The sequence below is a fragment of the Spermophilus citellus genome (genome assembly GCF_964194105.1).
Source record: "Spermophilus citellus genome assembly, chromosome: 16".
Lineage (NCBI taxonomy): Eukaryota > Metazoa > Chordata > Mammalia > Rodentia > Sciuridae > Spermophilus > Spermophilus citellus.
This window is the reverse complement of record NC_138196.1, coordinates 36586172-36612663: the sequence shown is the minus strand read 5'-3', so window position 1 is coordinate 36612663 and position 26492 is coordinate 36586172. Positions and strand designations below refer to the sequence as shown.

The 26492-nt window shown below is 41.3% G+C and overlaps 1 protein-coding gene across 2 annotated transcripts in view; it reads left to right on the top strand.

The window, feature by feature from the left end:
- The window catches only part of SFRP1 (secreted frizzled related protein 1), a 140163-nt gene that overhangs the window by 39374 nt on the left and 74297 nt on the right, over positions 1–26492 (top strand). Inside the window, exon 3 of one of the 2 annotated variants that reach the window (XR_014019134.1) lies at positions 1302–1941. Coding sequence is in view for 1 of the 2 variants with exons in the window: in XM_081269282.1 (XP_081125408.1) it covers positions 1302–1624 (323 nt within the window). In the remaining variant the exon portion in view is untranslated. Of the gene's footprint in view, positions 1–1301; positions 4004–26492 lie in introns of those variants that run through there. The other variant, XM_081269282.1, reaches the window with a different exon arrangement.

Below are 26492 nucleotides of genomic sequence, written 5' to 3'. Positions count from 1 at the left end.
AGGTGGAAACATTGGGTTATTTAAAAGAGGGCCTTGGTGATTTTTAATTCAGAAGATTTCAAAGGACATCCATATTATCTGGTGACTGGCACCTGAAAAATGATTTCCAATTTCTAAATACCTGGGGTTGGCCAGTTCCTAGAGGGAAATCAATTGTGAAAGTGACACTACATAATTAGCATGTCTACAGTTTATTGAGTGTTTCCATACTAACTTGTCTTTATCGATGGATCCTGTCTGGCCATCACTGAAGGATCTGGCCCATGGGTTAAAAACAATGTTAAGGGCTGGGAGTGTATCTCAGGGGTAGAATGCTTGCCCAGCATGTGGGAGGCCATGGGTTTCTTCCCAGCACCACAAAACAAAACAAAACAACCATCCCCACACACAAGAAAGACTCCAAGTTGTGGCACAGTCTGTAGAGAGGAAAAAAAGAGGAGACGGACTTGGTGGGTAGGCCTATTCTTCCTTTCTGCTGGGGTTGTACTGAGAACAGAAGCAACCCTGTACCATATTAGGTTTGAGGAGAGACTATCACCTAGTTTTATCTATCACAACCTCACGGGGGCTTGCTCTGATCTGTCAGAAAGTCAAAGTCAAACACACTAAGTCTGTGTTGGTCTTCTCAGTTGGTAGAACCTTAGTGGTACCTGTAAATGGTACTAGTGATGAGGGGACCTTAGCAGTACCCGCTGTCCAACTTCCATGGAGAGATAGCCTTGAGAACCCTGATTTTGCCCATGCTGAAGCTGGATGTTGATATTTAATGCACCCAAGCCTGACAATTCAAAGCGTTCTTTAACTTTCCCTTGCTGAATGTGAGATGAGGCAGATTGTCTCTGCCTTATTTATAGGACCCAACTTTCAAGGAATTTTTTAATCTACTTTCTCTTAAAAAAAAAATCAGAGTAGGATTTCTTCTTTGCTGGAATTTATAACATTAGGTTACATGGATTAAATTGGATGGTTTGACCCTTTTCTTCCCTGAAAGCATCGTATAATATTCTGAGTCACTTGGAGTTTACAAAAAAGAAATAGAATTTAGTTATGAAAATCTATTTGGAAGTCTTATGGTACCCTATGGTAATTCCTGAGATGCCCTTAGACTCCATAAAATTTTAGGGGTCAGAATCAGCGGCGTGGTGAGTGACTGAGACTTTGGTTTTCATTTCGAGAACTGCCTCCTTCTTGCTATTCCTCTCCACATCAGCCAGGCGTTTGGGTCTTTGTTTTAGATGAAAAACTGTGTTCTAAAATGCTTTCTTTTCCCTTCTCTTCTTCTTTTCCCCCATCATCTGTAGCACTGAGGATGAAAATCAAAGAAGTGAAAAAAGAAAATGGTGACAAAAAGATTATCCCCAAGAAGAAGAAGCCCCTGAAGTTGGGGCCCATCAAGAAGAAGGAGCTGAAGAAGCTGGTGTTGTTCCTGAAGAATGGGGCAGACTGTCCCTGCCACCAGCTGGACAACCTCAGCCACCACTTTCTCATCATGGGCCGCAAGGTGAAGAACCAGTACTTGCTGACGGCCATTCACAAGTGGGACAAGAAAAACAAGGAGTTCAAAAACTTCATGAAGAAAATGAAAAACCACGAATGCCCCACTTTTCAGTCGGTCTTTAAGTGATTTTCACGGGGTGGGTGGGGGAGGGAGCCGTGGGTGGGGGTGAGGGGTGGGGGAAGAGCGGACGACCCTGGAACCCGGTGGTTCCCACACACTGCTCCTGTTGGTAGTGGACATTTCCACCCAGCTGGCTCTGTTCTTGCAGATTCCCACTCCCTTCCCTTCGTAGCCACACTCCAGACCCCAGTATAGCCACGTCCAGGTAAGGAAAGGGCCATTTAGATTAGGAAGGCTTTTAAGATCTGCAGCGCCGAATAGCAGCCACTGTGCTTCACCCAGAGACAGAGTCACCAAAAATAGAAAATATTTTTTTTTTGCCAGTTAAAGAGAGAGAGAGAGAGAGAGAGAGAGAGAGAGAGAGAGAGAGAGAGAGAGAGAGATTGGGCAAAAAGTGAGAGAGAGCATCTTTCCTAGTGTTGTTATAAATTGCTTTTGGGTCTGCCAGCTAATCTGTGCCTCTGGAACTAGGAAATTCTGCTGGTAAATTGCATTGCTTTTGGTTCCAGATGACTTCTCTGTCTTTCAGATAGAAACACATACACCGCACTTGTTGTTTAAGATAAATTTTGAAAGTAATATGAAAAGCAGTAGGTAATATTGAAAACAAAGTGACTAGAAGAGAGGTCATGGCCTGCTCTGCCCTCAGTTCTCTCATGGGATCCTCTTTTGATATGAATTGGCCAGTCTCAGATGCCCTTTGTGTGGTGGCTCACGATGGCCTTGTATATGACCTCACTTCCACACACGTGTGGGGCTGCACATGTGCCCTCTTTCATGTAAGGAAGAGGAACACAGTGGGCATGAGAGAGATGAGGATTTTCAGGCATGGTTAGTTGTTTCCAAAAGACATAAAGAAGAAAAGAAAATTTTTTGAATGCTTCAGCAGATAACTAGTCAGGGTAAATGGTGAAATTGGGTGAAGAGCTTCATATTCTAATTTCACATGTTCATTTCACATTTTAAAAGAATAGAAAGGACAAAAAAAAAAACATACTGACTTTTCAAAGTTTAAAAAAGTTTACACTGAGCATTTGAAAGGTGAATCAGGACCAAGGTCTTCTGATCCATATGAGAAGCTCTTTCACTGGGCCTTTTCAGGTGGAGGTGGATTTGAGGTCCTCCTTCCTGAGTTCTCAGATGCCCTGGGGCTAACACAACACTGATGAAATTCCTAGCACTTCCCATCCTATGCTCTCCTGTGAAGGAACTGATTCCTTTAAACTTGGCTTCCTATAGATCAAAGAAATTCTGAACATCCTGCCTGCCTGACCCCTCCACTTTTTACTTTTGTATTTCCCCCACCCCATTTCTTCTGAGGGAAAGTTGACATAAATGTCCTCATTGAAGAAGAGAGTTTCAAAGGCAAACCATCTCTGCAGTTTTTTTTCCTAAGTGCCAGGAGATGTTCCTCAAAGCCGTTATGCCTAATAAGTGATGTAAATAAAACAGTTCTCTTAAACCACTTTCCTTTTTTTGTCAATGTAAAGCAAATAATTCTAAAACAAACAAACAAAACAACACATTCATTTCCTCTGTCAAGCCTGATTCTTGATTCCCTATCACATCTCAAGGACCTTAGTGGTTGTCCCCCTGCTCAAACATTCATACCCAATCCGAATATAGTCGTGAAACTGTCCGGTGTCAATCACTGAAGTGGCCCTGAGCTGACACAGAAGCAGTGGGAGATTCTGTTAATTATGAAAAACTCCAGTCTGAAAATCAGCATGGAGACTCAGTTACCTACCTGAGAGTTATCCTGATGTAATTAACCTCTCACAATTAGTAATCCCATTATTTTAACACTTTTTTATTCCTTGTTAAAGTATTGGGGAATTTAAATGATTTGCCTGTAATTTTGGATGGTTTATAAATGTGTGTATATATATATATATTAGTAATTAGAAATATCATAGTTTTCTTTGTCCAACTGATATTCAGAGCAATTTCATGAGTGCATGGAGTTGGGCCTTCGTTTTGGTGGATTAAGTCAAGAGCTCCGTTATTGTTATGTATCTAATGCACATTTTGACAGAGTCTGTCATTAATCAGGGCCCTTTACAGAGGGATTTTTTTTTGGGTACCAGCAGTTACCACAGAAAGAATAAGGAACAGCAGGTGGCCATGCTGTACGACTCTTTAAACGGGAATTCTCAGGTAGGAAGCAACATTTCAGAAAGGATTCAAAATAACTTGGCAATGCGAATGGTGGCTGCACACTTCACCCAGCCGCAGAGTTTCTGGCCTTTGGGTTTGACTGTGTACTTTGGTGAAGAATTTAGACACACATCAGCTTTGTCTCTGCCACATCAGCAATTTCAGGACAAAATGGGTGATTATCCATGGGCCCAAAGCTGCATTATTACCAGCTGTTTTTTTTTTTTTTTTTAAACAAAGAACATAACAAAACCAATGTGCAGGCTCATTGGCTTAGTCATTGGTTTCCAAAAGAGGAGGTCTATGAGTGATTTGGTAGTTTTTGCTAGTGCAAAAGTTGGATTCGTGAAGCTTTAAAATAATCATTCTGGAGAGAGTCCCATGAGGCCGTTGTCAGATCGCAGCTAAATCTTTGAAGAATATTAGTAGTTATCTTAGAAGATAGCATGGGAGCTGAGAATTCCAAGAACATTTTATTTTTAAGATATCCTGTGTAACACTTGGCTCTTGGTGTTGGTGGATTAGCACCAAGTTCTCCCCAGGGCAGAATCCAATCAGAGCTCCAGTTTTCATTTGGATCTGTAAATTACAGAAATCCCATTTCCCAAACCTAGAATCTGTTTTTCTCATCAGACTCCATGTAGCTAGTTGCTCTGTTGTAACTTCATAGATGTGTTGAGCTCAGAGTGACTGAGCTGTTTTAGAAGTGCACCTTAGACAATTTCCCCCAGAATAATGTGCTGGCCGTTCTGACCTGTCTGTCATCAGAAGATATGCAGGACATGGACGGAATTCCCGTTTCCTTGAGTTCTTTTGTAGTCCTTCTCTCTTAGAGCCTAAATCTTTTACACAAGCTTTGAATACTGTGAAAATGTTTTACATTCCATTTCATTTGTGTTGTTTTTTTAAATGCATTTTACCAGATGTTTTGATGTTATCACTTATGTTAATAGTAATTCCCGTATGTGTTCATTTTATTTTCATGCTTTTCCTGCCATGTATTCACTTGACTAAAATCACTCAATTAATCAACAATAGTGTGAATTGTGACTCCCTATCCCCTACTCCCCAATCATACACTTGTCATCTTCTTCCGCTGCACACATACCCACTGGCTCTTGTTTCAATGGTGTTTTCTGGTTCCAGTTCAACTGCTGACTGGGTGTGGGTGGGCTGGGGGAGACCCTGAGATGCACTGGATGTTCCCCTACCCTCCCTGTGCGTTGAGCATGTGCTCCTATGGATAACCACCTGAGGCGCTTCACCTGGCTGTGTTTCAGATCAGAGAGATTAAACACTTACTCTACAAGAAAACAGTTTCCAGCTCTGCCTGAGCTTCTTTTCCATGTTTTTGGTTTTAGATGCTCTTTTCCCTCTGGCCCAAATCAGTGTTCAAATTACCAGCTAGGACTTGAAAACTTGTTTGTGTCTGGAATGCTGGATCTGCACGAGACGTTAGAGATCATGTCTTCCTTCTTTACAGATGAAGAGTCTTAAGATGGGATATGGTCAGGACTTGCCAGCAGACCTGTAGGTCACTGGCATTGCTGGAGTTAGAACCCAGAGCCTTTGAACTCCAGTTGTGTAGGCACAGGGTCTGGAATTACTGCTGAGCTTCCTTTTGGACCCTGAGTGTCACACTCTGCTGAGCCCAAGCTGTTTCCTATTAAGCTGTAGGTTTTTTTTTTTTTGTTTTTTTTCCTAAGGAACTCTTCCATGTGACTTTTATTCTGTAAACAATCACAGTAATGACTTCATATGAAGTAGTTCCCTGATTGATAAGGCACCTCCAAACCTGAAACAACTGGCACTTCCCCTCAAAGTGAGCATATCCCCAAATCACCCCAAAGCCCACACCCAATCTCAGAGACACTAATTTAAAAAATTAGTTTAAAAAGACTTCTAAGATTCTATTAAAGTCATCTTCTGGCACAAAAAGTTGTTCATATACTAATGTACCTGGGGAAATCATGGGATGCTAGCACAGCCAGGTGAAAACATTAGCATTTACTTTTAATTCCCCTGTAGTTAATATGAAAGAAGACTTCTTCTAGGCTACCCCGAAGCCTCATCACCATGACCTACAATTTCCCATTGCTATCTTGACTTTTTTTTCTTTTTTTAACAAACCAGCACAAGGACAATGAGTTGGGTGTAAAGGCATCTCAGCTGCAGCTGCTGGAGTTGCCTTGGAGTTTGGGGTGCCTAAGGGCCAGAACTGCTCAGGTCTTATGCTGAAGGATGCTGACAGCACCAAGAACTGCAGGCTTGCCCTCAAGCTGCACAGCCCACAGCCCACCTTAATGAACTACACAGGTGCTTCCATACCTTTGGGAAATAAAAGACATGGGTCACAATGTCCTCCTCCAAGTAAGATTGGTCTAAAAGACATCTTCCCACAATGGATCCAGAAGTGCCAGCAATTCACACTTGTTTCCAAGGAAGGGAAATCTGTACTCATCATCCAATAGCAATCACAAGAGAGAAGACTAGAACCATTCTTAAGTTTTAGCAGGTGTAAGTATCACTGAGGGGAGCTTGCTCACACACCATTCCAGGTTTTACCCCCAAACATTCTGATTAGGAAGGTTTGTGATGGGGCCTTGAACTTGTAACTCATGCATTTAGGTTTTTCAGGTGCCCGCAGTCCATTGCATCTTTGCAAACATTCTAATAGGGTAACTGGGCTGGGGATGAGAGTCAGGGGATTATTTTGTTTTCTTCCTTTTCCCTACCTGCACATGTCATATTGCTGTCATCCGGTCTGAAGTTTGGTGAATTATTTTCCCTGGGTATTGGTTATTAAAAGTAAGTTTCATATGAGAGGGAATGACTTTGTTCTTCCCTTTAGGGCTAGTTCATCTGGCTGTCCAGAGTGCTTCTCAGATTTTAATATGCACATGAGTCTTGTAGTAACCAATGTTAAAATGCAGATTCTGACTTGGTAGGTCTGAGGTGGGGCATTTCTGCATTTTTAATGAGCTCCCGAGTGAGGCTGGGATTGCTGATCTGCAGGACACTCCTTAGATAGGGACACTAATGGCCTGGTGGTGTCCTTGCTTTTGTTGTGGTAATGCCATCCCTGGGATCCCTGTGTAGAACGTATGTGCTAGTAACTCAAAATATGAACCATGCTTTGGGCTGAGAAGATAAACAGGAGTGAGAGCTGGTCATAGCCGATCATAAACTCAAAGCTAGGTCCAGTATTTAAACCATTTACTGGATTTTTACCCCCCAGGGCTTTGTGCATGCCAAGTGTGCTGCCGCTGAGCTATGCCCTGTCCCTAGATTTTATAGCACTCCAGGCAAGTCCTCTACCCCCAGCTTTAGATTTCAACCCCTTCCAGGTTGATTCTTTTCCCTGACTGCTTATTCTGGAAACACAGATCCCATCATCTGTTTTTTTTTTTTTTTTTTCCTCCTCAGCAAACTAAAATTCCAAGCTGTGTCCTTTTTCAGACTTCCCCATGCCCGGCCCCCCTCATCCTCACATCCACAGGGGTTATCGTAGTTAACCAACTGGTGGTATTTACCTGGTCAGCTAAAGTGATACAGGGATTTGACAACAGAATTGGGACTTTTCATGTTCCATTTGCTCACATCTGGGCAGTTTCAAACTCAGGTTCTGGGAGAAGTCGAGAAACGCGGGGTGACTCAAGTATTTGGAGGGGAAATCCCACCTCTGATAAATTGAGGCCCGCCTGCCATGCAGGGCTGATTTACTGGGGCAGCAGGCGTTAGGAATTTCTGTCAGCACAGGCCAAGGAAGACAGCTTTTTGTAGGTTTGGAGGAGATGGGTACCAGAACAAGCTCCAAATAGGAGCAGAAAGCTCCTGTGTCTTCATACATCTGTGGACTATTTAGATAAGAAGGGGCTGTGCTTAATCATGGAGAGAGTTGTTTGCTTAAATAAAGGGAGGAAAGTTACATGTGTGTGTTTAAGAAGAGAAAGAGGAGGTGGGAAGGAGGAGAAGGGAGCCAGCAATTTTCCACAGCTGAAACCTGCTGCGTGGTTTTGATTTAAGTTGCTCTTCCTATCACCTGAGCACCAGGAGTTGGCGGATGGGAGCTGGCAGTAGAAGATACAGAATCCACATGGTCCCATCCTTGGGATTTCAGCTGAGCTTACTGTGGGCAGTTGTGACCTCCAAGGAAAAGTTCTTGTCTCTTCCTTCCCTTGAGTATCTTCAGGAAGCCCATGCATTGGATGGTTTCATGGGCCAGAGTTTCCCTGAGATCCCCTACATGTCAGGACCTAAAGAACACCATCAATACCCAGAAGTACCCATTAGATTTTCTTCCACAAAAGAGAATTAGAAAGAAAATGGGAGATCTTGGTGGAATTCTTTGTACACAGTCCCATCTCTTTGCATTCTTTGCTCATCTACACTAGTATCCACCATTTTCATTTAAATCTGGGAATGGATGGGGATGGATAAGGGCTTGGCTTAAGCACCTGAGTTTTCATTTTTCCTGCTTACTTCTCCAGAGAATTAGGTAATTTTACCTAGTGGATTAAATCCCTCATCCAAAGGAATAAAGGGATTATGTGCCAAGACTCAAGTGACTATTTCACAATGTGGCCCAGGGACAACCAGGGTGGGTACCATAGAATTAACTGGATTCCTCAAGGGTCAGTTTTCCCTCCCAAGGCTGGCATCTAAGGCCACTAAGAATCCAAATTTGGCTGCTAGTCATGGTAGGTTACTCAATGACTTCTAGCAGCAGTACCTCCCTCTGACATGGGTCATAACTTGGGCCAGGCTTAGAAAGACCCTGGTTCCTGTAGAGGAGGAAAAAGAGGAGGAGGCAGCTAGTGGTTGGCTATGGAAAAAAATAAGTACCAGCCTATAAATTGCAATTAATGTCAGCATGAGGCCTGCTTAGCTTCCTCACTTGCCAGCCATGGCCATGTGTAAACTCTCTGCATCCTCTCAGTTCTCCTAGGTTGCCTCCTGACTTTTGGATGCCTCCTCCCTGCAGCGCCAGAACTGACAGCCGTTAATGATATAAGGCTGGGGATTGGTGATGATGACATCCCATGATGAAGACAAAGTAGGAACAGGTTAGATGTACGCCAGGATATAGGCTTGCATTTATTTCCATTCAATTGGTTGGAGGGAAAAAACTCATCCTTGAAATCTTAGGAATTATCCTGACTGTGTCCTGAATCTTGATGAAGAAAAAGGACAGCTGCTGTGTTCCTGTTTAGCTCCTAGCAAATAAAGCTCTTCATTATGACCCTACTTCTACCCCATGCTGGGCAGCATAGCTCCATATTGGGGGACAAGTCTTTTCTTCCAGCAATCCCCAGACTGAACCTATGGCAGGTCCAGAGAAAAACCCTCTCTCCTTTCTGACTCACTATTTTCTCCTTCCTGCCTGATGGATGGAAACGTGTTTGTGCAGGAGGGGTGAATTCAACCGAGGGGAAAAAGATCCAACTTTTAAATCAAGTTGAATAAAACTCATGTGTTTTAAAAGGCACATATGTGCACGCGCGTGTACACACACACACACACACACTCGTGGTCGCACATGTGCCTTGGGGCAGGGTCACAGCTCCACCTCTGGAAGACTCTTTTTTTTTTTTTCTCAAGGTGCAAGGGGCTTGGCTCTTAACTTGTGGCTATTGTTTTAATGATCACTGTTGTGTGTTCAGGTGATTGTGAGTGGCATTCAGAATGTTTATTCTCATTTAATTGCTTGTTTCCTGCTGGAATTTCCATGTCAGACCCTTTCGCTATTTTCATTGTGGCTTGCTTTCTGTTCTGCCTGACAGTTGGTCGCGTTGGTATTGATTATCCAAGGTGGGTGCTGCTGTCACAGTCACGTGCTAGCCACAGGACTGTGGGCATCTCCTTGCTCTGACCCATTTGAGGACTGTGTGGGGAACCATTCTCAGTTGCTGGACCAAACATCAGGAAAGAGACTTGACTAGGGCCTGGACTGCCTCCTGAGTTTGGATGAGGCCAAATTTGGAGTGCATTTTGCACCCCCACCCCCAAGTACTTCGGAGGAAATGTGACCCTTGTGTTTCTGCTTCATGTGCACTGAACTCATTAAAATGTTGATTTACAAAGGGTGGGTGATGTCCAGACAAACCTCTGGGGCCTCTATTTCAAGCCAGTCTTTTTTTTTCTTGGTGACTTTTTGTGGGAAGGGTAGGTGGGAAGAAGGAATCAAAGATTTTGTTTCTAAACTGGGAAATCACATTCCTTCAGGAACGAAACTTGGACCTAGCAGGCAGAGACAGGAACTTAGACCTCTGGAGTTGATTGGGTTCTCTATTGGACGAGTCATGTGCTTCCAGACCTAATCAGAACCACCTGGACTTCCTCAAGGCCCAGTCACTGTCCAGGCTGCATGAAACATTTGAACTTGACCTGTGCTGAAAACGAGCCAGGGTACATAAAAGACGAGCATTCATTTACAGAACTAATGTACATCTACAGAGAGCACTTGGAATTCTGCAACAAACCCTCCAAGCTTGGCTTTTCAATTTCTCTGAAATCCCGGTGACTACATCCCATGAACATTAAATTACTCCTTTTTTAAACAATCCAACCATCCTGGAACTTTGGGGGGGTGCATTTCTTACAGGGTGCACATAAAACCTGTTTGGCACGGAGCGAAAGGATGATGACATATTATAATTCAGCCATGGGCCACTGAACTTCTTTAAAAGTCCCTGAGATTTTGGATTTTGCCCCACTTCTCAGTTTTTAAGGGAAAGAATGTTCAAAAGTCATTCTGTGTCTGTGTGTATGTGCGTATGGCTGTCTGTCCGTGTGTCTTTGCAGTATTGGGGACTGAGCCCAGGGTTGCTCAACTCTGAGTACACACCCGGCCCTTTTTATTTTACTTTGAGATGGGTCTTGCTAAATTGTCCCGGCTGGTCTTGAACTTGTGATCCTCTTGCCTCAACCTCCTGAGTCCCTAGGATCACAGTTGTGTGCCACTGTGCCTGGTGAGCAGAGCTTTTATTTTATTTTTCCACATTTTTAAATTGGTGCATTATAATTGTACACACTGATGAGATGTGCTGTTACATGATTGTACATGCACACAACACACAATATAACAACATAATTTGGCCAGTACCACTCCTCAGCACTTTCCCCTTCCCTTCCCAACTTCTACCCCTTGGTGTCTTTCCTCTACTGATCTCCATTTAATATTTAGAAGATCCGCCTTCATCTTTCTTTTCCCTTTTCCTCTCTAGCTTCTACATATGAGAGAAACATATAACCTTTAACCTGAGTTTGACTCATTTCACTTAGCATAATGGTCTCTAGTTCCATCCATTTTCCTGCAAACGGCACAATTTCACTTTTCTTTTCAGCTGAATGAAACTTTATTGTGTACGTACCACATTTTCTTTCTCTAGTCATCCATTGATGAACACCTAGGCTGGTTCCATAGTTTGGCTGAATTGTGCTGCTATAAACACGGATATGTATATATCACTGTAGGAGGTTTTAATTCTTCAGAGTAAATACCAAGGAGTGGTAGAGCTGGGTCACATGGTGGTTCCATGCCAAGTCTTTTGAGGAACCTCCATATTGATTTCCATAGTAATTGTGCTAATTTAGAATCTCACCAACAGTGTAAAAGTATATCTTTTCTTCTCATCCTCTCTAGAATTATTATTATTTGTATTCTTAATGAATGCCATTCTGACTGGTATGGGATAAAATTACAGTGTGGTTTTGATTTGTATTTTCCTAATTGTCAATCATGTTGAACATCTTTTCATACATGTGTTGACTTTTTGTATTTCTTTTTTTTTTTTTTTTGAGAATTGTCTGCTTAATGCATTTGCCAATTTAATGATTGGGTTATTTGCTTTTTTGATGTAAGTTTTTTTGAGTTCTTTATATATCTAGATGTTAATCCTCTGTCAGAAAAGTAGCTAGCAAAGTTTTTTTTTTTTTTTCCCATTCTGTAGTCTTTACGTGTCTGATTGCTTTCTCTGCTGTGCAGAAGCTCTTTAATTTGATGTCATCCCATTTATTAACTTTTGGCATTATTTCCTGAGCTCAGGGGTCCTATTGAAAAAGTCATTTTCTGGGTCTATATGCTGGAGTGTTGAACCTATGTTTTCTTCTAGTAGTAATTCCTAGGTCTTTGATCCATTTTGAGATAATTTTTGGAGCATAGCTCTCTCTCTGTGTGTGTGTGTGTGTGTGTGTGTGTGTGTGTGTGTGTGTGTGGTATTGGCGTATATTAGTATCACCGTGTATGGGTGAAGGTGTTGGGATATGTGTGCTTGTATTTGTACTTGTATTTCTGTGTGTAACGCAGTTCCCATATCAGGCCACTAGGATTTCCTTTCCTCACAATCTCCTCTCCTGGGAACACCTACTTGGGATATAATGGAACATTAAATTGTGTGGCACTAAGTCTGTTTTGTATTGATCATTCTTGTTTCTTGAATGACTTTTAATCACATTAACCTATTTATAGGAATCTCCAAGATAGAAACTAGGAATATTGGTTCTGGGTCACCCTCTTCCACACTCACTGCCCTCACACATGGCTTATACTCAAGGAACTTGCGTTGGATGGCTAAGAGAGAGGAATGGGTAGAAACTGTTGGTCTGTGGAGTGTTGTGGACCAGGGTCAATGTGGAGCCTCCCAGGTTAAGGGAAAGTTACTCTAAATGGTGAAGACGTTGCAGAGCATTCCAATAGCTTCACTGTCCCCACCTAGGAACCCCTTCCCCACCTCCTGTTGTCACTATTAGGTTGAAGTCTTCTTCCTTTAGATCAACTTTATTTTTCCTTTATGAAAGGAAAACGGTGAATTCATTCCAGTAGATTTGTACTTTTGAAGACTGGTCTGGCTTCACAGATGATGTCTGTCAGCTGCTGACATACCAATGAAATTAGAGAAAAGCTGGTTTCCCAGTGTTTCTTTGGCAGAGGACCCAGTGCCTGATACTGGACCAGAATTAGGACTCATAAAAGATACAGCCAGGACCCTGAATGCTAAACATCTTCTTATAAGATGCTCTCAACTGTTTATCTTTCAGAACAGTTTCAAATGTCTGCATTTGGCTTGCTTCCCCTGGGACCATTTATTGACTTTTCAGGATGATCCCTTCTGGTGCAAGGAGTCAAGATCTGAGCTGGCCAGCAAACCTGGAATGTTTTCTTCTAAATACGTGGTTCAGCTTTGGATCTTTTATGTGAAGTTAATTCTTTACATTTCTTTGCTCCAGGACTTGAACAAACCATGCTCAGAAGAAAGGGAAAACCAACCAACCAACCCTAGAAAATGAAAACAAAACCCCAAACAAAACAAAACATCCTCCCAAAATCACCACCATCAAAATAAAACCCAAGGAGACGATAACAAAACAAATCTGCAAAGAAAGGATTTATGAAAACCTCATGTACAGACTCAATAGGGAAAGTAACAGAAAGGGAGGGTTAGCTCCTAACCTGCTCAAAGCCCACTCCTCGGAGGCTGGTCTGAGACCCTGGGCCCACACACATTGCAATAATCAAGGCAGGGTTCCATCTTGTTCTGTTTCTCAGTAGCATCTTGAGAAGACCCACAATATTAGTTGACTTGAAATACTGTTTCTTACAGGCAACAAGAGAATAAAAAAATGATTCATTGGACTATATCAAAATTAAGAGGGAAAGAAATTAAGAGGATATACTTCTGTATATCCAAGAACAAAATAAACAGAACAAAAAAAGACAACTTACAGAATGTGGGACAGAATATTTGCAAATAGTAAGTCTGATAAGGGGTTACTATTCAGAATGTATAAAGAACTTCTACAACTTAATAACAAATATTCAAATAACTTGATTAGAAAATAAGCAAAGGACTCAAATCAACATTTCTCTAAAAAAGGTAAGCAAATTGCTATGCAAAGAGCTATTTGCTGTATTGGCTGTATGTGCTTCTTGCCCATTAAATGATGCTCAATATCACTAATCATTAGAGAAATACGATCAAAAGCACAATTTGATGTGAGTTGTCCCTTTACACCCATTAGGATGGTCCTAACAAAAACACAGGAAGCAACAAGCGTCAGTGAGGTTGGAGAAACTGGAATCCCTGTGCACTGTCGTGGGAATGTGAAACGGTGCAGCTGTCATGGAAAACAGCATGGCGGGTTCTTAAAAAATTTAAAAAAAAAAAGAAGTAGCATATGATCCAGTATTTCCAATTCTGGGCATATCCCTAAAATAACTGAAAGAAGGATCTTGAAGAAATTTGTATGCCATATTCATATTCACAATATTCAAAAAAGTAGATGAGTGGAAAGACAAAATGTAGTGTATACATACTACAGAATATTATTAACCCCTGAAAGGGAAGAATATTCTGATACATGATACAACATAAATGAACCTTAAGGTAATTATGCTAAGTGAATGAAATAAGCCCATCCCAAAAGATAAATGCTATATGATTCTATTTATGTACTTAGAAGAAGTGTAGAAGTCAACTTTCTAGAGAGAGAATGGTGGAATTAAATTGACCAAACTATCCTTTATATATATAGGAATATATCACAGTGAATTTTACCTTTATTTTTATCTATAAAGCACTAATTTTAAAAAACTATAAATAAATAGAAGGAAGACCAGTAGAGTAGAGGAAAAGAACCAGAAGGGAAGGGAAAGAAGAAGTACTGGGGACTGAATTGGAGCAAATTATATTTTATGCTTGTATGATTAGGTCAAAATGAACCCAATTTTATGTACAATACACTAATAAATTTTTTCTAGAGACAGAAAGTGGAATGGGGGCCTCCAGGGGCTGGGGGAGGAGGAATGGGGTGCAGAATTTCAGTTTTGCAAGATGAAGTGAGTTGTGGAGACGGAGGGTGGTGAGGGTTGCACAATCCTATTGTGCTTAATGCCACTGAAATGTACCCTTAAAAGGGGGTCAGATGGTAAAGTTTCTGTTATGTGTATTTACCACAATTAAAAATAAAAAAAAATAAATTAAAAAAATATTTTTCCCTTCTTTCATTCCTGGAACAAAAGAAAATTTCCAAAGTCCAGGAATATGTGAATTGAAAGTTACGTGTGCAGCAGACCCTGATTTATGAATTACGCAGTTTAGTGGCCTCCTAATGGAAAAAAAAAAATTTAAAAAAATCCTTGGTGGAGTGTTTTCCATCCCCTGTTCAACCACACTGAGGATTACAAAAGGAAAACAGAGACACTGGAATTAAAAATGATCAGCTCTCTCATAGTGGCAGGATTTTCCAACTCGACAGACAAGTCACTTGTGTACACACACACACAGACACACACACACACACACACTTTTCCAGCCAGCTCAACAGATTTCCTCTGTGAGATGACACCACTCTTCAGCCTCCCAGCTGGAGTAGTGGAAATTCATCCCTCTGGGCTCCCAGGACTGTGGTTGCTTATAAAGAAAAGGCAGGAAGCGATGAGCTTCACATAGAAACTCACAGCTTACCCATGTGACCCAGATCCTGGGTGCCAGAGAGAGAGCTTTACCTAAGCAGCACCCATACAGGGGAAATGGATCTAGGGAACATTTTCTGTCAATCAATGAGGCCCTCAAAAATTATTACTACTGGGGCTGGAAATGTGACTCAGCGGCAGAGCACACGATTGACAGTGTGAGGCCCTGTTGATTGCAGCTCAAATACAAACAAGCCAACAGAGAAAACCCCCAAACTTTTACTACTAACATTTTTTATTTGCCATTTCTTATCTCCTACCCTCTTCAAATGTCCTTATTTTCTTTCTTACGTTCTTTCTGTCTTTTCTCACTTTGAAAACATTGTTTTCCTATTATCTCTCTTCCTTAGGCCCCAAGCCTACCTCTGAACTCTCTGTTTTTCTTTCTCCTGCCTTGTCTTTCTTCTTTCTGGGCTCCTCCTCCGGTCCATGAAGGAATCCTTGCCAGAGGGACCAATCTTGGGAGGATGTTGTTGTGAAGTGTGACGTGGTGGGAGTCTGCCTTAGGGACCTGCTTGCTATTGGCCCTGCATGCTGGGACTCTGTCTCTGCTGTGGAAGGCCAGGTAGCCTCGGTACAGTAGCAAACCTAGGTGGAGCCGTTCCTCCTCCTCACATACTTTGGTGGCCTTGTTCAGACCGCCTGTAACTTGGGTGAAGCCCCATCTGATTTACGGCAGGGGCATCCCAGTTGAATTGCAGGAAGAGCTGCCTCTCTGAGAAGCAGGAGGGACAAGGGTTTGGTCCCTGAAGGTATGAAATATGGCACATTGTGCCTGCAGGCTGCCATCACTCCTGGCACATTCTCAGATTCAGGAACAAAAACAAACCAGGGTTGTTTTCCAGCTCCCAGAGCTTCTTACCCTGTACCCATGCCTCGTGCCTGCCACGCACCCTGGGGGCCTAAACAAAAGTAGTTTCCCTTCACACAACACTAACCTATCTTCCATCTGTCAAGTCTGCTTCCTCATCTAGGGACAACTGGCACTGGGCTCTCACACCCCGCTGGGCAGTAAGAGGCCCGAGAGAGATGAAAGGAAATGTCCTACTTGACTGAGACAGGGGACAGCTGGTGTCCTCATTTTCTGAAGAGCTTAGAGAGGCACAGAGCCCTTCCAAAGTGTCCACTTAGCAACCAATCATTTTCCCCAGTGCTGATAGGATGTCCTGGCCGGCTTCCATCAGGGCCTGGACCTTCTTGGCACTGGAGGTAGGAAGAATAGACAAATAGCCATTTATCTCTGCCTAGGCTGCTCCATCCAGACTGAGGGAGGAAGTGTGTGATTTTTAAATCATTGACGAAAGTCAACTTTGTTGGGTAGCCTTTGTGCCAGATATGATAAAGGAGGCAAAAATAAGCAGAAATAGCTTACAATCTCACAGGAAAGGGAAGACATGGACATAAAGAGCCAATGTGCTGGGTAGGAAGTAAAATATGAGAAGTACGGGTGAACTCCCATGCAAAGTCTCAGAGAAGAAGAGAGCTAGGAGGATAGGACAAGTGGAGCAGGAGGCATTGAGTTGGAGCCTTAGAAGAAAGAAGAGGCACCATGGGCAGAGAGAATAGTGTGATGTTGGAAGCAGAGAATGAGGAAATGGAAATACTTCTGGAGGAACCACCAAAGGTCGTGGCTCCTGATGACACTTCCTCATCACAAGTTGCTTTAAAAAGATTGGAGAGAATGGCAGGGAGAAATGAAAGGCCCGTAGTTGGTTTGTTTTTTTTTGAAAAAATCTTTAAGCACTTTATTTATTTTGATGGACACATAATATTGATGCATATCTATAAAGTGATGTTTTGATTCAGGTATACATTGGCAGCGATCGACTCCACAAACACTGCATGATCTCATTTGTATGTGGAATCTAAACAAATCAGTCTCATAGAAGTTGAGGTTAGAACAGTGGTTACCAGAGGCTGCAAAGAGTAAGGGTGAGGAGGAGGAAGGGAAGGAGATGGGACATCGTGCGCACTGTGCTGTTGATTGGAGGGATAGATTCGGGTGTTCTATGGGATGCCAGTTTCAATGACTGGCTGCTTCTGGAGAGCACCGGCCTGGACTGGCTGTTGCTAATGGTCCCTGGCTGGGCCAGCAGTACTCAGAGAATGATCTGAGAGCCGGCTGTCAATGTTTTGGGGAGAAACAGAGTCATTTTATGTTTATCTCACCCAATAATACACATGGGTAGCCTTTGTTTTTATTAAATTTAAAAAAAAATAATTCATTTTAATCACATTTTATGAAGTGTAGTTCTGTGATAGATTGAAGGAAAAGCCCTGGCAGGTAGTTGAAGAGATTGTTTTCCCTGAAAAAGGCTCCACTTGGCATCAGTGACAGGCGGTCCAGCCACATGCCATTTGCTGAGGTTTGCTCCCTGCAGCCTGATTTAGTTCCTCCCTGCAGACAGACCACAGAAGGCACAAGTCATAGTTACACCTCTGTGTGGCGAGTGGAGGGGCAGGGACCGTGAGGACTGGGAGGACAGGGGCTGGTATGTAGGGGCCTATTCTCTGGGCACCCCGGATTGGAACTCAGATTTCACAGAGTTTCCTTCCCTTGTGGGTACTAAGGAACAGTCCCTCTTCATGTACCAAATAGTTTAGGCTAATTAAAAAATATTAAGTTCTTATTCAACTTGAACTTCTCCCTTCCCTGCTCCTCCCGGCCTCAGGACCTGCAGTGGAGGAAGAGCAGGTGGAATTGGGACCGACAGGGGTGAAGCTCTGCAGCTTGTTTGGTGTGCGGTGATCTGGATCAATACCCTCTGATTTGGCTGGTGCCCAGTGATGGGCTTGTTCCTGTGAGGACTTCTGAGGATTACTGGCCATCTCTTCCCTCTCCACAGAGAGCTCTCATCTTGCAGCGGTCACAGCCCTGCCCTTCCGTTCCTGCTTCTGTAGGTACAGCCCGCATCATTCTGTTGGGCTCACAATGGTCCTGGAGGGACCATTGTCCAGTGTGAACATTTAGATGGCTCTAGTCTAGCCAATGTTTCTGGCCCAGAAGAATCATCTGGGGCCTGAGGCTTCTCCAGGGCCACTCCCAGGGCAGCCTTCTCATCATTGCCTTTGGAAAAAACTAGCCATGGTCTGCCCTTAGATTCCCTGCTGAGAGTCAGACACCTGACCCTTGGTCTTCCCCACTCCTGGGAACATCTTTAAGTGTCCGTAGGAACTTCCCTAATGGCTTCAGCCATGCTTGCACGGCTTCTTGGCCTGAAGTGGGGAGAAAGAGAGAAACATCCATATTGGCTTGCCAATCCACCAACCCTCTTCCAAGAAGTACATTCTCACCAGTCCTCTTCCTCCATGTCTCCACCTCTCCATCTATTTTTTACCCTTTTAGATGGAAGGAAGGTGATGGGCTCTGACAGGAGATGGAAAACAGACATTATTTTAATAGAATGTCATATACATAATTGTGAACAGTAGGGTTCTCCAATTGTGTCGGGGAATGGAAAAGGAGTGAAGGAGTACTAAGTTCTTAGAGAATGGAATGGCAGCAAGCAGTTGGTTGCTCCTCTCTGGGAACAGAGGAAAGAGAGGAATTAGGAAAACTTAGACCCATTGCCCATTGTTAAGTAGTAACAGCATCTGTAATTGTTCACTGCCATGAAAATTGTTCCTCTGTCCATAAAAAACTGGACAAAATATATGCAGACACTGGATAACAGGCAGCCTGGGACTAAGATTGCTGCTGAGAGAAGGAAAACAGAAGAGTTCAGCCCTACAATGGCCCTGGCTGTCTGCTTGGTGTGAATTTCTGAACTGTGGTGTGAGGAAAGGGAACTCAGACAGACCCTAGAGGCCCTGCTGAGTTTAGGTGTTGGAGGTTAGAGTTTGGGAGCTGATGTAGTTGGGATTTTTGAGGCAGAGTACCAGAGATAAATGAACCACATAGGGAAAGGGCTGGAGAAATGTGCACCAGGGACCTTTTGAGTCTTTGGCTGAGCAGGATGATAATCTGTGAGATGGGAGAAAAATAGCTGCCAAGCAAAGAAGCCTTCCTGAGGATCTGTCGGCTAAGCTATTTCCAGAGCTCTCATACAGGACTGGGAATCCTTCCATTCCACCACCCAGCATGGAGAAAGCTTATTTCTGCAAAAGCCCCAGAAGTTACACACCTGAATAGTGGTACTAAGTAGGTTAGAATAACCCCTTCCTGTATACCTGCCAGAAAAAGGATTTAAAAAATATTCCCAAATATTCAACGGATGTCTAACTAACCAACTGTCAGAACAAAATCCAACAGTCTTTTAAGAAATGCAACAAAATTTAATATTCTAGAATGTAAAATTCCCAAAGTTGCTAGATTTGCAAAGAAGCAGGAAAATGTGACCCATAACTAAGAGGAAAAAAAAAAGAGTGAGAGAGAGAGAGAGAGAGAGAGAGAAAAGAAGTTTATCAAAAGAAACATACCCAGAAGCAAACAGCCATGATGGAATTAGCAGAAAACTATTTTAATTTTCCCCATTCCTCTCCCCAAGCAAGGTTGGATTTAGAGCATGGGAGGGGAAAATGGTAACTCCACAGTGAGCAGCCTGGCAGATACTGCCTTAGCCAAGTGGTCCAGGCTTACATCACTAGTGTATGTCATGTTAATATCACATATTCCCGGACATGACATCATACATTTCACTTCTCTGCATTCTTCCAGCAGAACTCATATAACCCCAGCCTAACAGGGGAAAAATATGAGAGACACTCTAATTGAGGGACACTTACAAAGGCTGAGGAGTGCTTCTTAAAATTGTGAAAAACAAGGGAAGCCTGGAATGTGCCATTGTCCAGAGGAGACTGGGGAGAAATGCAATGTCTTGGAGAGGCTTCTGGAGCAGTAAAAGGACATTAGTAGAAAAAGTGGTGAAATCTGAATAAAGTCTGGAATTTAGATCATAGTAATGTACCAATGTTAATTTCTTATTTGTCTTGTTTTCTTGGGCTGCTGTAATAAAGTACCCTAAACAGGGGGACTTATAACAATAGAGATTTATTATCTCAGGGTACTAGAGGCTAGAAGTCTGGAGACAAGATGTTGGCAGGAATATGCTCTTTCTGAAGGTTCTGGAATCATCCTTGACTCTTTCTACCTGCTGGTGGTCATCAGAAAACTTGGCTGGCAGATGCATCACCCCCATCTCCACCTCCTCATAAGATGACATTCTCCACATGTGCCTCTGTCTTCTGTGTCTCTTCTTATGAGGACTCCAGACATATTAGAGTTAGGGTCTACTGTATTCCAGTACGATCTCATCTTAATCTAACTAATTACATCTGCAAAGTGCCTGTTTTCAAATAGTCTTGTTCACAAGCACCAAGGGTTAGGACTTCAGCATATCTTTTGGGAGAAATTCAACCCACAACACTTAGTTTTAACTGTACCATAGTTATGCAAGACTTAAATTAAGGGAAACTGGGGGAATGGTATACAGAAACTTAATACTCTCTTGGCAAATTTTCTACAAATCTAAAATTATTCTGAAATAAAAGTTTATTAAAACTCCATCTATTGTAAATGTGCTTAATATGCTCAAAAATCTAGTGGAAAATATGAAGATAATGAAGAGAGAGATGGAAGATATAAAAATAACCAAACTCAATTTCTACAGCTGAAACAATATCTGAATTGAAAACGGCAGCTTCCAGCTTCCAGTTCTGCATGGAAGAAGCTTAGAGGTTGATACTCGGCCGGCCTTAGCAACAGTAAAGAGCTGAACAAACTGAAAAATCAACAACTCTTGTTCCAAACTGGAGAGTGTCAGGCAAATACAGAGAATTATGACGTGCGGGAGCAGCAACCTGTGTAGGAATCACCGTTGGAGGACAACCTAGACTGTAACTGACAAATGTGGGGAGCTCCCTGTGGACAAGTTTAAGAATTAAAAACTGCAAGGAGATCTAGTGAGAGCCCCCCACCACCCCTTCCACTGGTTAGTTCTATCTCTGTGAGTCCAACCAGGTTCTCACAGGAAATACTGGAGAAAGGCCCCCCATGCTTCAAGTGGAATGAAAGGGGAGAGGGAAACATTTTGAGTTATGCCAGAGCACTCTGTTCTCAACATGGTCTTTCTTCGGGAGAAACTAGTTAACCAAAGTCTATCTTGCTTGGCCATTATGACCATAGGAAAATACACAACTCCAATCCTCCCTCTCCTTCCACTTGGAAGAAGGGAAATATCTAACCGCAGTAGCTCTACCTGTCCTGTCCCTCCTAAGAAGGGGAGAAAAAAAAATGATAAGCACTGAAGTTCATGATCCAAAGGCAGTGGACCTCTAAAAGACAGACCTAATCACAAGGCAGAATACTGGGGCTGGGGATGTGGCTCAAGTGGTAGCGCACTGGCCTGGCATGCGTGCAGCCCGGTTGGATCCTCAGCACCACATACCAACAAAGATGTTGTGTCCGCCGAGAACTAAAAAATAAATATTAAAAACTCTCTCTGTCTCTCTCTCTCTTAATAAAAAAAAAAGACAGAATACTTTCCTTCCCCTCCCACCTCACCACCACGTTACTAAAGGTCAATTTATTGTAGCTGCCTTTACGCAGTACATCATATCTAACTGTCAAGAAAAAATTGCATTTCTCTCCTTGTTTATTTTCTCTCCCTTCCCCTCCCACCTCATGTCTCTGTTTAAAGTTATTCTTTTCTTCCTGCTCTTCCTCCCTACTCTGTTCATAGTTGCTCTCATTATATCAAAGAAGACATTTGGTATTTGTTTTTTAGGGATTGGCTAGCTTCACTAAGCATAATCTGCTCTAGTGCCATCCATTTCCCTGAAAATTCTATGATTTTGTCATTTTTTATTGCTGCATAGTACTCCATTGTGTATAGATGCCACATTTTTTTTATCCATTCATCTATTGAAGGGCATCTGGGTTGGTTCCACAGTCTAGCTATTGTGAATTGTGCTGCTATGAACATCGATGTGGCAGTATCCCTGTAGCATGCTTTTTTAAGGTCTTCAGGGAATAGTCCGAGAAGGGCAATAGCTGGGTCAAATGGTGGTTCCATTCCCAGCTTTCCCAGGAATCTCCAAACTGCTTTCCAAATTGGCCGCACCAATTTGCAGTCCCACCAGCAATGTACAAGTGTACACTTTTCTCCACATCCTCGCCAGCACTTGTTGTTGTTTGACTTCATAGTGGCTGCCAACAGTAGATGGGGTAGAGAGAGAAGTTGGGAGGGGAGGGGAGGGGGGATAGTAGGGGATAGGAAAGGTAGCAGAATACAACAATTACTAATAGGGCATTATGTAAAATTGTGGATGTGTAACCGACGTGATTCTGCAATCTGCATTGGGGGTAAAATTGGGGGTTCATAACCCACTTCAATCTAATATATGAAATATGATATGTCAAGAGCTTTGTAATGTTGTGAACAACCAATAAAAAATTAAAAAAAAAAAGAAAAAATTGCAAGGGATACTAAGAGGCACAAAACAAAACAGTACAAACCCGAATGTGCGTGCACACACACACAATTCTTTGAAGAGATAATACAAGCATCAGAACCAGACATGGCTTGGGTGTTGGAATTATGATAGGAGATTTTAAACAACCATGACTAATATGCTTTAATGGATAAGGTGAACAGCATGCAAGAAAAGATGGGTAATATAAGTGGAGAGATAAACACCTTGGGAGAAAACAAAACAAAACAAATGCTAGAGATCAAAAACACTGAAACAGAATGAAGAATAGACTTTGGACTTATTAATAGACTGGAAATAACTGAGGAAAGAGTTGTTCAGATTGTGGATATATGGACAGAAAACTCCAAAGATGAAAAGCAAAGAGAAAAACTAAACAATATCAAAGAACTGTGGGAGAGCTATAAAGAGGTCTTATATACTGATAATAGGAATACCAGAAAAAGACAAGAAAGAGAAAGGAACAAAAGAAATATTTGAAGCAATAATTACTGATAATTTCCCCAAATTGTGTCAAACACCAAACCACAGATCCAGGAAAATCAGAGAATATCCAGCAGGATAAATTCCCAAATCACTACACATTCAACCTAGTCACAAAAATCCTAAAATAAGTCAGAGAGAAAAATAGCTTTCTATAGAGGAACAAGGATAAGAATTCTATCAGACTTTTCAGAAAGCATGCAAGCAAAGTGAGGATGGTGTGAAATATTTAAAGCATTAAGTTAAACCCTACAGGTTTAGAATTCTGTACTCTGCAAAATTATCCTTCAAATGCTAGAGAAAAAAACAAAGACATTCTCAGACAAAAATTGAGGGGATTTCTTTTGTCAGTGGATCTGCCTTATAAGAAATGTTAAAAATTCTTTAGTACAGGAACATAGTATGGGTCAGAAATTCAGATCTACATGAAGAAAGAAAGAACAATAAAGAAGAAATAAGTGAAGGTAAAGTAAGTTAATTTTCTTATTCTTAATTTATCTAACAGATAAATTTTGTTCAAAATAATAACAAATATGTATTCAAGATATATACTTATGCATACATAATTACATCTAAGTATATATAATGAATATTTATGTGTGAAGTTGTAGAAAAAAACCCCATGTATATATTTAAGTGAGAATGACAGCAGTCATACAAAGGACAAGGTAAAGAATTAGTATTAATCCTTGTTATTATAGACTATTCTCACTCTACCTGTAAGGGAGCATGTTGTTATTTGGAAGTGGGCTTGGATTAATTCTAAACATATATTGCAAACTCTAGGACAATCACTAAAAAGAAAGTTTAAGAAGTAGTCAATGGACAGTCTAAAAAAAGGAAAGAGAATAGAATAATTTGAAATATTCAATGAAAATAAAACATTTACTAGAAGGGAGATCAGCAGTTCACTGTAGAAGAAAAAGGCCAGTGAACTTGAAGACACATGGATAGATATGATCTAAATTGAAGCATAAAGAGATCAATAGAAAAAAGTGAACAGAGATTCAGTGACACATTAGACTGTATCAGTCTGTCAACAACATATAATTGGAGTCTCAGAATAAGTGTTTGAAGAAATGGTGCACAAAAATTTCCAAACTCATGAAAAGTAGAAATGCACCAATCCAAAAAGACCCAAGAATCTTGAGCAGGAAAATACAAAGAAAAGCATCCCAGGGCACATCATAATCAAATTGCTAAAAATACACGATAAAATGGAAATCTTAAAAGAGGAGGCAAGATAAGAAGACATGTGATACATCCAGGTAGAAGCATAAAATTTAAAGCTAACTTCTTGTTTGTTATAAAGTTGTGCAAGTGAGGAGACAGTGGAGCAGCAAATGTGGAGAGGTGTGGAAAGGAAATTGTCAAAGTAGAGTTCCAGCCCAGCAAAAGTATCTTCCAGATGTAACAAAATGAAATTAAACCCCTATCTCTCACCCTGCATAAAACTCAACTCAAAGTGGCCCAAGGACTTGGGCACTGGAACAGAGACCATGCGCCTAATAGAAGAAAAAGTAAGCCCAAATCTTCATCATTTTGGCTTAGGAACCGATTTCCTTAATGAGACTCCTAAAATGCACGAAGTAAAATCAAGAATCAATAAATGGGATAGATCCAAACTAAAAAGTTTCTTCTCAGCAAAGGAAGGAATCAAGAATGTGAAGTGAGAGCCTATAAAGAAAATCTTTACCACAGGCACCTCTGATGGAGCATTAATCTTCAGAATATGCAAAGAACTAAAAAAACACCAAAAACCAAACCAAAACAAAAACCAAATAATCCAATTAATAGATGGGCAAAAGAATTGAACAGACACTTCAACAAAAAGAATTATAATTGGTCAACAAATATATGAAAAAAATGTTCAACATCACTAGTAATTAGAGAAATACAAATTAAAACTACACTGAGATCTCATCTCACTTCAGTCAGAATGGCAATTATCAAGAATTCAAGTATTAATAAATGTTAGCAAGGATGTGGGGGAAAAGTCACACTCATACATTGCTGGTGGCACTGCAAATTGGTGCAACCATTCTGGAAAGATTCCTCAAAGAACTTCGAATGGAACCACCATTTGACCCAGCTATCCCACTCCTTGATATATACCCAAAGGACTTAAAATCATCATACTACAGTGATACAGCCACATCAATGTTTATAGCAGCTCAATTTACAATAGCCAAAATACGGAAACTAGGTGCCCTTCAACAGATGTATGGATGAAGAAAATGTGGTATATATTCACAATGAATTATTACTCAGCCTTAAATAAGAATGAAATTATGGCATTTTCAGGTAAATGGATGAAACTGGAGAATATCATGCTAAGAGAAATAAGTCAGTACCCCCAAAACCAAAGGCCAAATTTTTTTTTTCTGATATGTGGATGCTAATTCACAATGGGGGGGCTAGAGAAAAATAGAAATACTTTGCATTAGACAGAGGGAAGTAAAGGGAGGGGAGAGGGGAGAGGGGTAGGACGAATAGTAGAATGAATTGAACATTATTACCCTATGTACATATATGATTACATGACTGGTGTGATTCTACATTATGTACAACCAGAACAATGAAGTTATACTCAATTTATGTATGATGTGTCAAAATACATTCTAATTTTATGTATAACTAATTAGAATAAATTAAAAAAGAGTATCTTCCATAGAAGATTGAAATCAAGACTTTTCAAAGAGAATTTTTATAGAGGAGACCTTTGCTGCCAGAAATGTTAAAGAGAGTGCTTAAGACAGGTGAAAAATGATACCAGAGAAAGATGACTTAGAGACACAGGTAAGGAAAAGTTCCAGAAAGGGAAAATACATGATGAAATACAAAAGACATTTCCTTCATTTTAAAATTTCTTTAAAAGTTTTTTTTTTTTTTTTTTTTTTTTTTTTACTAATGATGGTGCATTGTAAAATATATATAGCTATGCCAATAGAATATCTGTAATATGTGTGGAAGTAAAATGTGTGATAACAAAAGCACAAACAGGGGAAGACAGAAATGAAGGGTACTCATGTGAGGTTTTCAGCCTTCTGCATAATATTTCAGGTAGACTATGTGAACACTAGAAAAACTGCTAAAAACATTGGAGAAAGACATAACTGATAATTCAGACATGGAGTTAAGACAGGTTATTAAAAAAATACCCAAATACCCAAAGAGAAAGCAGGAAAAAGAGGGTAATAAAAGGTACAAAAATACCAACTGGGACAAATGGAAAACAGATAACCAGATTATAGGTTTAAATTTGGCTATGTCATTAGTGACACTAACTGTTAATGGTCTAAACACACCAACAAAAACACAGAGATGGTC